The 12,516-nt window shown below is 41.4% G+C and overlaps 1 protein-coding gene across 2 annotated transcripts in view; it reads left to right on the plus strand.

Moving 5' to 3' along the window:
* The window catches only part of GNAI3 (G protein subunit alpha i3), a 55,105-nt gene that overhangs the window by 35,773 nt on the left and 6,816 nt on the right, over positions 1 to 12,516 (plus strand). For both annotated transcript variants that reach the window (XM_056557885.1, XM_056557886.1), the window contains exons 6-8: positions 1,297 to 1,426; positions 4,958 to 5,111; positions 6,275 to 6,478. In XM_056557885.1, the coding sequence (XP_056413860.1) occupies positions 1,297 to 1,426; positions 4,958 to 5,111; positions 6,275 to 6,465 (475 nt within the window). In that variant the 3' untranslated portion in view covers positions 6,466 to 6,478. The remainder of the gene's footprint in view (positions 1 to 1,296; positions 1,427 to 4,957; positions 5,112 to 6,274; positions 6,479 to 12,516) is intronic.

Consider the following 12,516-nt stretch of genomic DNA (forward strand, 5'->3'; position numbering starts at 1 on the left):
ACACATACAATGGGAGGAAGGAGGCAGCCTATAAGCCCCACCCAAGTTGGCTGATATGTTGCCAGCCTCACAGGTGGTCCTTAATGCTGCCTTAATAGTGATCAAGGCGCATTAAATGTGAAGTTTATACACCTCCAAGTATAAGATTTAAACAACAACAACATGTGATCGTGTGACGTCAAAGTAACACTAGAGCACTGACCAGAGTTAGAATGTTTTAATGCACTAAGGGCTTTAAAAAATATTTTTTTCCAAGATTAAAATTTTTGTAAACCTTGGCGTGGTTCCATGGCTGGTCATTAGCGTGGCCCCATTGCAGGACTATATATGCAGCATGGAGTACAAATAGTGTTCAGTTCCTAACTGGTCATGGCAAGGATGTGATGCTGGTAGTTTAGATATAAGGATCTTTATAACAGGTGTAATTAACCCTTTTAAAATATTGCCCCAACAGCCATAATAGCGGCTAACTGCCGGTTGCAAAAATAAGCTGCTTCGAGAAGAAGCAAAGCAACAAATAAAGAGTCATGCCTACATGCTTCCACTTCATTCCTTGCGTACACAGCTGCTGTCCCATATACAGATCATTGATCACAGTTTATAGTAACAGCCCATAACATTGCTATTATCAATATTTTACATAAACAAACATGGCGTGTTGATGCAGGTCTTGTTTTCTTGACATACCTCCATGCCCCCCTTTGCATAGAGAATACCAGTAATTTCAGTAATGATGTTCCTTGCAACTGATTATTTAAGTACCCGGTCACAATACAGTATCAGGTTGATCATGTACTTCAAATTACACAGTCTGCATGATCCCACAGTGTATTAAACTTGGCATGTAACTTATTGGGCTTTGGCACAGGGACCATGCCATTAGCCTGTTTAGTTGGAATGTTGATAGGAAAATGGTTACTGACCTTTTTAATCTCCTTCCGTCCCATGACTTACATGTAGCCCATGGGTTGCCTGGGAAAGAATGGAGCAGGCTCATGGGCTATGCCTACTCCATACATGGCAGGTGACAGCTGCTATTAGCAGTTGGCACTCCCAATTAATGACCTCCATTGGAGATTAGTCATTGCCGGTCATGTAACCATTGTGGCATTATGGAGTTTTTTGGGTGATGAGTCTCTCTGTTGGGGCTTTGGTTAGGAGTGGAGGAAACATATGTATAAATTTGAAATGTTTGCTACAGGGACAACAATAACATATACAGTAGTTATTTGTTATTATCATGTTGACAGCATTGTGTGCTGCAGATATTAACCATTCTTCAACTTTTTTATGCAGAATGTTTGATGTGGGAGGACAGAGATCTGAAAGAAAGAAGTGGATCCACTGTTTTGAAGGTGTAACGGCAATCATCTTTTGTGTGGCGCTCAGTGACTATGATTTGCTCTTGGCTGAGGATGAAGAAATGGTAAGTGAGATTGTCAGGTTTTAACTATTGTGTCACAGGTTTTCTGTTTAGAGACAGATTACTTTTCTTTATTCTTAATGTCCACAAGTTGTATTTTTAAACAAAAATATTTTGAGAATTTAGTTAACTTTAATCTCAACAAGTGTGCTCTGTGTATGCGTTTAAAGCAGACCTGTCAGACATTTGACTGACCAATCATAGCCATTGCTGCCCTCGGAATGTCCTGCTCCATACCTTAATTGTTACCTCCGTTACCTCAGCTATGTGAGATTTCTTGTCTTATAGTCCATCTTGTACCACAAAACTACAATGAGAGTTCATACAAGCCACTGATTAAAAATGTATCAATCTTTATTGAAACAAATAATATACATACTCAACATACAAGACAAGGTGTGAAAACAGAAATTCCGGACTGCCGCAGAGATAATTGTAATAGAATAAATATATAATATTGCACTTAGAACTGATATTGCACTAATGCCAGCCAAAAACAATGAAACGCCATGCAATGTCAGAGCCACATATCACAGATAGATAATGTATCTAGAATTAGAATGCATCACAATGTGCCACTCAGACTACGGGTCCTAGAGGCGCAAATTGTGCCTTCACATGCCCAATATGCTAGTACTAAAGTGCAGGTAAATGCATGGATAGGTACGTTACAAATGTGCTTACCCATGTTGGTTTTTATCTCTGCATAGGTAAACACATTTGCACTTTATAATGTACCTATCTATGCATTTACCTGCACTTTAGTACTAGCATATCGGGCATGTGAGGGCACAGTTTGCGTCTGAGTGGCACATTGTGATGCATTCTAATTCTAGATACATTATCTATCTGTGATATGTGGCTCTGACATTGCATGGCGTTTCATTGTTTTTGGCTGGCATTAGTGCAATATCAGTTCTAAGTGCAATATTATATATTTATTCTATTACAATTATCTCTGCGGCAGTCCGGAATTTATCTCTGTTTTCACACCTTGTCTTGTATGTTTAGTATGTATATTATTTGTTTCAATAAAGATTGACTAATTTTTAATCAGTGTCTTGTATGAACTCTCATTGTATTTTTGTGGTACAATTTAGTGTTTTTGGAGTTCCCACGATTTAAGTATGTAGGATATTTTTTGACACCACTATAAAAGGATGATGCTGGTAGGCACAAAGTCAGTTGGGGTCCTTTTTCTTTGTATATCTTATAGTCCATCTGTACCCTCTATATAACGTCACTTTGTGCTATTTTATTTGTTTGATCCTGTGTTATATTATTTGCCTATACTGACCTGACATTTTATTGTGATCAAATACATTGTTCTATTTGACACTAATGCTGCTTGATTCATTATTGCAGGACCATTGTACGGCTTGTTTCACACTGCCGTTCGGACACGGCAGTGTGACATCCATCGGAGAAGCCGGGGAGAATAGTGGGAGGAAAAATGTCATGTAACGTTTTTTCCTCCCGCTATATCCCGTCAAAAATCAACTGCGCCCGACAGACCCCATAATAATAAATGGGATCTGTCAGGACGTGTTGTGCCCTGTCAAAAAGAACGTCCGTTGAGGCACACACACACACACAAAAAAAGTGCCTTACGGATGTTTTCCGACGGGGCACAACGTCGGTATGAAAAGGACCTACCTCAGAGGATGTGCCTCGTGCCCCTTTTTTAGTTAGCCCCTTGTGGGCTATTTTTATAGGGGTACAAACTGTTCCGAACGCTGGAGCCGGCGCTGGGAGCTTGTGACGTCAGTTTGTTCCAAATGCTGAGCAGCGGAGTACCCCTTTAAAGGGTAGCTCCCACCATCCTATTTTTTTTTTTCTGTCCCTGCCTATTGCCAATCTATCCCTAACCCCCTCCCTGCTTTTAATTTTTATTTTTACTATATTAAAAATGCCTTTTGTCTGCCTGGCAGTGTGCTCACTACCAGGCAGACTTCCCCAGCAGGCACCACGTCACTGATGCCTGCTGGGGGGGGGGGACTTCCGCCCTTAGTTCATCTACACAGGGTGCCTCCAGCTGTTTCATCGCTACAACTCCCAGCTTGCCCTGACATCTATTGGCTGTCAGGGCATGCTGGGAGTTGTAGTATTGAAACAGCTGGAGGCACCCTGTGTAGATAAACTATTAGTTAGTTACATGCGGCGCTAGCCCGTCCCCTCCGTCTTCCTCCAGTGGGCATGCAGGGACAGCGGCGGTGATGTGCGGGAGGAGTGGCCTCCCAGCCAGTGGCCGGGAAGCCAATGCGCTCGCTCCCTGCCTGTCTGATTGACAGGCAGGGAGCGAGCGCAGGCTGAATGAAAAAGGACCGATGCCCGGCCGCATCAGTCCTTTTTCAGGCGTGACGTCACGCCAGGCTGCAGCCGGCCACTAGGAGGGAGACCCCTAGTGGCCGGTTTTCAAATGTAAATTAAACAATTTTAATTAAAAAAAAATAATAATAAAAGTATATTATAGATATGTTGTAGTACATAAGTACTACAACATATCAAAAAATAAAGTTGGTGACAGTGCCCATTTAAGTTATTTTAGCTGGTCAATAGTCTGTGGTGTTTATGTTCAAAAGGATATATTGTGTGTTCATATTAACATACTGTTTTTTATTTCAGGTGTGCTGCTTGCAGGGGGTCCGACTGCTGGGACTACCCACAATCTCCGGAATGGGACCCCGGCTCCCTAAGTGAGGAGTGTGTGTCGTCTCCTGGTAGACGACACACGCTCCATTCATTTCTATTCTCTACTCTGAACATTTTGGCGCACCCATAGAAATAAATGGAGCGCGTTCCGGCTGCAGCATGCACTCCTCATATAGTGCCGGGTCCCGTCCTGGAGATGGCGGGGGTCCCAGCATTGGACCTCCCTCGATCAGGCTCTTATCCCCTATCCTGTGGATAGGGGATACGTTAATTTTCCCCGGAGATCTCCTTTAATACTCATTTTAGTGCATACATTTTTGAGAATACAGCTCAGTACAATATGCATGAAACACAAATCAAATAACTTCTTTTTTTTACTAATACATTATGTGTATTTTAATAGAAATACATACTCCTTTTATTTAAAATAAATCAATGTGTCACAGTTTTTAAGCGAGTTTCACACACATTCTGGTGCAGTGGAAAACGTTGTGCAAACAAAGTCTAAGAGGGGCATTTACAGAGACCATTCCAAAAAAAAAGCCCCACCAGCACACAAGCTTACTGGATATATTGCGCCTCTACATAAATTCAGCGAGCCTGTGTGCCCATGCAAAAATCACTGATAGCTCTAGGCTAGTGGATATTTCAACAGCAGTTTTCCCTATTTTAACCGCTACCCTACTGTATGTATAAGTTGTGCCTGCCTGCTATGTATTGTCTTGAGTTTTTCCTTTCTGGCTGCTTTTTCTGATTTATCTTAATTATGGTTCTACATATTTGTGATCAGTGCTGCTCTTCCTTCCTGCCACTATATTGGCCCAGTTGTCACACAGTGATTACTGGCCCTCCAGTGATTTTGTGTTTTATTCTCATCAACAGAATCGTATGCATGAAAGCATGAAGCTGTTTGACAGTATTTGCAACAACAAATGGTTTATTGACACCAGCATAATCCTCTTCCTCAACAAGAAGGACTTGTTTGAAGAGAAGATCAGCAGGAGCCCCCTTACAATTTGCTATCCAGAATACTCCGGTACATTCTGCTTTGTGACACATGAATGGACTAATATATAGTACTGATCAGGGCTGGGAGATATACCGGTTCATACCGAATACCGAAATGTTTGTGCTGCACGATATGAATTTTTCCCATACCGCAATACCGGTTGGGCCCCTCCCCCTTGGGAATGAATGAATTATCAGCCCAGCGCTGCACTGTCCCCACATCGGGGAACTAATCATATGTGACCTGCCAGCGCTGTTCTGTTCTTCCTCCCCCAATAAATTATCAGCCCAGCGGGGTACTACTCCCTTATGTCACCCGCAAGCACTGCCCTCCTCCTCTTTGTTCCGGGCCGCTGGCGCTGGAACTCTATACTGTATGCCAGTGGTCTCCAACCTGTGGACCACCAGATGTTGCAAAACTACAACTCCCAGCATGCCCGGACAGCCAACGGGCATGCTTTGAGTTGTAGTTTTGCAACAACTGGAGGGACCCAGGTTTGAGACCACTGCTGTACGCTGTATCCCTATGCCCGGGCTGCAAAAGATAAAGAAAATAAACTTTAACTCACCTACGTCGGCCTCACGCTGTTCCTGGGGACGGGAACGTCGGACAGCCTATCACCGGCCGCAGCGATGTCCCGCCCTGGCCAGTGATAGGCTGAGCCCACTGTCATATAAGGAGCTCTGGCCGGCTTCTTACATGCGTTTAACCTATCAATGGCCGGGGCGGGACATCGCTGCGGCCGGTGATAGGCTGACGGCTGTACGACGTTCCAGTCCCCAGTAGGCCATCGTAGGTAAGTTTTGCAACATCTGGAGGTCCGCAGGTTGGAGACCACTGGCGTACAGTATAGAGTTCCAGCGCCAGTGGCCCACAACAAAGAGGAGGAGGGCAGTGCTTGCGGGTGACATATGTGAGTAGTACCCCGCTGGGCTGTTAATTGGGGGGGAGCAGAACAGCGCTGGTGGGTAACATGATTTTGGGGGGGGGGGGGGGGGGAGCAGAACAGCGCTGGCGCGTAACATGATTTGGGGGGGGTGAAAGAAATACTGTTATATACCGTGGAACCGCCATAAGTTACAAAAATACCGTGATACACAAATTTGGTCATACCGCCCAGCTCTAGTACTGATTAGCTGCTTAGTTACTATACTTAGTATCTTAAAAGCTAATTTTCATTTATTTTCCAGGCTCTAATACATATGAAGAAGCAGCTGCCTATATTCAGTGCCAGTTTGAGGATCTAAACAGAAGAAAAGACACAAAAGAGATTTACACACATTTCACATGTGCGACAGACACAAAGAATGTGCAGTTTGTTTTTGATGCAGTAACAGATGTTATCATAAAAAGCAACCTTGTGGAGTGTGGCCTTTACTAACCTGGAGGTACAAGTAAGTAATATATTGAAAAATACTCTGTCATTATGTTTATGCTGCCCTGTCTGAGTGATAGAGAAGCTTATTACAACCATATATTACTTACATCATGTAATGGAGCTGTTCCTCTATCTTTGCAGAGTGCAGGGTAGTAGTCTCTTTAAGAGGGTGCACTCAGTAGTCCTTAGTATTCACTTAGTATCCTCCCTCTGCACCGCAACCACTGATTGGTCCATCTATAGAAAGACAGTTGTGAATCAGTCTCCTCGATAAAAAAAAAAAAAAACGCTGCGTTACATGTGCAAGTGATACATTGTTGTAATCACCTTCTCTTACTACTTTATGCTACCCTCCGATAGGACAGCAGGACAAAAAGGAACACACATGTCACATATTGCCAGGCTCCTGCCACAACTGCAAAGACTGGAGCTTGTGCTGCTCTCTGGTTATTTTATAAAAATAAAATAAAGTTATGATTTGTAAATGAAAAATAAAATATATGTAAATTTGCTGTTGTTGGTCACCTTGCCTCCAAAAAGGAGGAAAAAAATTAGGATAACCAAAAGGTTTGTATGTGCCGGAAAAGGGGTACTTATAAAACTATAGCTCATCCCGCAAAAAGAAAAAGCCCTCAAACATCTCCATTGGCCAAGAAAAAGAAAAAAAGATTATGACTGTCAGAATATGATTTTTTTTTTTTATGTGCAAATGCAGTAAAATGTAAAAAATAAAAAAAAACTACCTATGGTACTGACCTCCAAAATAAAGATCACGGGGGGATTAAATAACACTCTAACAATTTTTTTGGTTTGGCTATTCTGTACATGATTCTCCAAAATGTGCGCCACTTTTCATACAACAAATTACTGGACTGGAATCATGACTTTCCACCAAAAAGTACTGCGGTGCATATTTTGGCACATTCAATACAAACTTTAACAGATTCACAGATTTTGGAGCAGATGTTCAATAGTAAAATAATAAAAAGTAATAAAGATATGTAAAATCATAAGAATTTGGCTCTTATGTTGTGAAGAGTCACAAATCAAAAATAGTGTTTCAATACATTATATGCACCTAAAATGTTGCCATTAATAAATGCAACTTGTCCCACAAAAAATGCTATTACATGAATGAAATCATTAACAATGTATGGGTTCTTAGAAGGCAGGGATGAAAAACATATCCAGTAGGCCAAAATTATTGATTATTTTACCATCAAGTTTGCTCCAAAATTCACCCCCCAGGAGAAACAGATCCTGATATATTTTCCAAAGAGGCCTACATTTATTGGGTATATATATGTTGTGCCCAGCTGGTGCCACAGGATGTCTGGAAGTTTTTACTCTGCACTATGTTTTGAAAACACCCATGGGTGTGGGGGGGGGGGGTAAAATTCTTACTACACCCCTGAGGCGTGTAGTTTAAAAAAAAAAAAAAAAAAAAAGGATAGGAGAAAAGATGTCTGATCCTGGGGGCCCTGCTGCTGGCAGCCCCCGCGTTCTCTTCTGCAGCGCCCCCTGTCATCTGGTGCACGGAGCTCCGTGCCTGATAACTGGCAATGAAGGGGCCGGAAGCTCGTGGCGTCACAGCCCCGCCCCCTCATGACATTTTAATTTATAACACATGATGCCATGAACGGCTGAAATCCTGCAGCACCTGCAAGCTCGCCTTGTTAAAAAAAAAAATAATATCCCCAATTTTTTTTTTTTGAAATGGCCTAATAGTAATAAACTCTCTGAAACATCTATGGGGGATAAAATCCTTGAGGGATGTGGTTTGTGAGGCCTGTGTATGTCAGGAAGTGCACTAGAACCACTCATATATTTCTAATCTATTGCTTTATTTTTATGTACACTATTAGAGGGGCAGATGTCTTGCCTGAGCTGCAGCATTTAGTGATATGCTTTACAGCAAGCCTTATGAACATAGACACAATGGGGGACATTCATCAATGTTGGTGTAAGGTAGTAAATATTTTACCCCTGTTTATTGTTTGCACAGTTGCTCAAAATTTACCAAAAAGGTGCATGGGACTCAAATTTTATGCAATTATAGAAACCAGTGAGCTGCAGAGATTGGTTTAAGCTTTGTGCTCTGGCATCTGACACTTTTGTATATTTCCTATTAGGTGGTGTAGGTTTGTGCAAAAAAGTAGGCTTTGCGCAAAAAAACTTGTAAATTTAATTTGCGCAAATAATAAATACAGCTCCACTGCAAAAAGTGGTGTACAGTGCACCAAACAGTAGACAACTTTGAAAGATGTTCTACCGAAAATTGCACAAAAATGCGCAAAAAAAAGCAATTGTGCAAAATGTGCAGGGACATTTAGAACATTGAAGTGGTGTAAAGCCAATGATAAATGTCCAGACCCTATTCCTTTATGGTGCAGGATTCTAAGTATGCTGTGTGACCTGTGCAGAGGCAATTCTACAGGGGAGGGCAGGCTATGACGCTATAGTCTTCTTTGTCTTCTGTTGTCAGATTTCACTGCAGCATCCTTGTTATCAGCACAGACAGAAAAGGAAGTCTCAACTTATTTTTAGGATTAGTGGTCAGAAGGAAAACTACAAGATTTCATAGTTATTTCATAATATAGATAGTAAAATGGAAAGTTAGAAAATACATCCCCAAAAATTCTAATGACACCGTCTCTTTATTAAACTTCATAAATCCTGTTATGCAATCATGTTTTGGTCCCCTGAAAAATCTGTTTTTCATGAAAATTTGGGTGCCCCTAACGCTGACGGACCAGTTGGAGACTCATCGCTATTGGTGGACATAAGTGATCACGTTAATGCCCGCCATTAACCCTTTATATTCTGTGATCAATGCAGATAACGGTAACAATAAGGAGTATGAAGGTGTGTTTGTGGGGGGGGGGGGGTTCAGGAAGGGCTCATCAGAGCTGCACAACCAACCTGGAGACAGACAGGGAGCGGTTTTGGAAAGAAATTACCTATGTTTTTCTATTCCTGGATAACCCCTTTAAAGACTGGAAGGAATTTTTCCCTTAATATGGGGCAGTTGGCATCAGCCTTATAAGGGTTTTTGCCTTTCTCTGGATCAACTCCGTAGGGACACACTAGGGAGATGAGTTGGACTTAATGGACTCTGGTCTTGTTTCAACCTTATGAACGATGTTACTATGTAACAACAACTAGTCCAGTATGTCACTATGTACTATGTTAATGCTTGCGTCTAAAGGTAAACTTTGGGGACTAAAAGTGTAAAATAAATGCAAAAAAATAAGTTCAAAAATATATATATTTTTCAAAAGCAGAGGGAGGGGGAATAATGGCACAAAGGGATTAAGTATTGCGTTAAAATTTCTTCTTTTCATAATTTAATATTATGAATTATTTTGTCCGCTGGTACCCCTTGTGCGTAAGTTCCGTGCGAGGGGTACCCGCAGACATACTTTCCCCCTTTGGGGGTACAGTCACGAAAAAGGTTGAGAAGCACTGCCCTATATCCTTACTCATGGGTGTCACGTGACATCAAAGACCAGGGTTCATGGGTGTTCGATTGCTAGATGATGAAACACACTTACTGGCCTCAAGTACATAGTGACAGGCCAGGACAGAGAAATGTTTTGTATTCAGACATGATTATAACTGGTTCTCAGATGCCACATATTAGTAACTCCTGATATAGTCATATAAAACATCAGAATGAAAACAAAAAAACTGAAAGCATATGTGTGAAATGGACAAATTTCAGTAACACAAAGGCCGACATTTATCATTTTCTTTAGACTGTTTCTTTGGGTCTAGAAAAGGGGTAAAAAAGTCACAAGCAGGGTTTACACATTTCTGCTGATTTTGAGTTGCAATCCACTGATTTTGGCAATACACATGGGCCGGCATTTATCATTGTAGGTGTAAGTGAAGCATTTATCTACAATTTTTGTGTGCTGGTAATGCGTAGGAGCACCAAATTTATTAAATGGTCACAGAGCATTTGATACATTTTGTGCAGATACACATTTTCTGAAATTTCTCTTCACATACACCAAAAAAAATAAAAAAAAGTTAAGTCTGGGCTGGTGTAGTTTTAGAGACTCTTCTGTGACTTTGCACCTTTTCACAAAAAGGCACAGCTCATAAAACCCTTCCATATCATGTGTATTGCCAAAATCTGTGGATGGCAAATCAAAATCAGCAGAAATGTGTAAACCAAAAGGCGCAAATAAAACCTGCTTGCGCCTTTTTTGCACCTTTTGTAGACACAAAAGTCTGAAAAAGCCACTGAAAAGTCTCTACAACTACACCAGCCCAGACTTAGCTTAGCTTTTTTGTGTATGTGAAGTGTAAAATTTCAGAAAATGTGAACCTGCACAAAATTTATAAATACTCTGCAACCTTTTAATAAATCTGGCGCTCCTGCACATTACCAGCAAAAAAAAAAAAAAAAGGTGCAGAAAAATGCTTCACTTATACCTACAATGATAACTGTACCCCAATGTGTATTGTACCCTTATATAGCATTTGTTTTAGATTCCCAAATACATAGATGTGTGCATGGGGAAATATGTCCTAGTGACTGCATTTTTGTCTATAGGAACTAAACCAAAAAAGGGAGGAAAAAAGCAAATTGGACATAATGTCACACCAAACTCCAAAAATGGGCTGGACAAAATTATTGGCACCCTTTCAAAATTTTGGAAAAATAAGATTGTTTCAAGCATGTGATGCTCCTTTAAACTCACCTGGGACAAGTAACAGGTGTGAGCAATATAAAAATCACACCTGAAAGCAGATGAAAAGGAGAGCAGTTCACTTAGTCTTTGCATTGTGTGTCTGTGTGTGCTACACTAAGCATGGACAACAGAAAGAGGAGAAGAGAACTGTCTGAGGACTTGAGAACCAAAATTGTTGAAAAATATCAACAATCTCAAGGTTACAAGTCCATCTCCAGAGATCTAGATTTGCCTTAGTCCACAGCGTGCAACATTATCAAGACATTTGCAACCCATGGCACTGTAGCTAATCTCCCTGGGCGTGGACGGAAGAGAAAAATTTATGAAAGATGTGAATGCAGGATCGTCCAGATGGATAAGCAGCCCCAAACAAGTTCCAAAGAAATTCAAGCTCTTCTGCAGGCTCAAGGAGCATCAGTGTCAACGCGAACTTGCCATCAACATTTAAATTAAATGAAACGCTCTGGCAGGAGACCCAGGAAAACCCCACTGCTAACACAGGGGCATAAAAAAGCAAGACAAGATTTTGCCAAAATGAACTTCAGTATGCCAAAATCCTTCTGGGAAAACGTCTTTTGGACAGATGAGACTAAGATAGAACTTTTTGGTAAAGCACATCATTCTACTGTTTACCAAACATGGAATGAGGCCTACAACACAGAACAGAACACAGTACCTACAGTGAAATATGGTGGAGGTTCAATGATGTTTTGGGGTTGTTTGCTGCCTCTGGCACAGGGGTGTCTTGAATGTGTGCAAGGCATCATGAAATCTGAGGATTACCAATGGATTTTGGGTTGCACTGTACACCCCTGTGTCAGAAAACTGGGTTTGCGTCCGAGATCTTGGATCTTCTAGCAGGACAATGACCCCAAACATACAGCAAAAAGTACACAGAAATGGATGGCATTAAAGCGCTGGAGAGTTCTGAAGTGGCCAGCAATGAGTCCAGATCTAAATCCCATTGAACACCCGTGGAGAGATCTTAAAATTGCTGTTGGGAAAATGCGCCTTCCAATAAGAGAGACCTGGAGCAGTTTGCAAAGGAAGAGTGGTCCAACATTCCGGCTGAGAAGCTTATTGATGGTTATCGGAAGTGACTAATTTCAGTTATTTTTTCCAAAGTGTGTGCAACCAAATATTAAAGCGTACCCATCAGATCCAACAAAACATTTTTTTAATATATCACTCAGTACCTAATCCTGACCATGTACATCTAATTTTTATGTGTCTAGCACCTTTATATTTTTTATTACACTTTTAAATTAGCTCACTAGTCTAAATTTCTCTCAAAGGGAGGGGCTGTGGCCTCACTGTGCAGGTCTCCGCCCCCTCCCTCAATATGCTGTCT

Source organism: Hyla sarda, chromosome 2, assembly GCF_029499605.1.
Source record: "Hyla sarda isolate aHylSar1 chromosome 2, aHylSar1.hap1, whole genome shotgun sequence".
Taxonomy (NCBI): Eukaryota; Metazoa; Chordata; class Amphibia; order Anura; family Hylidae; genus Hyla; species Hyla sarda.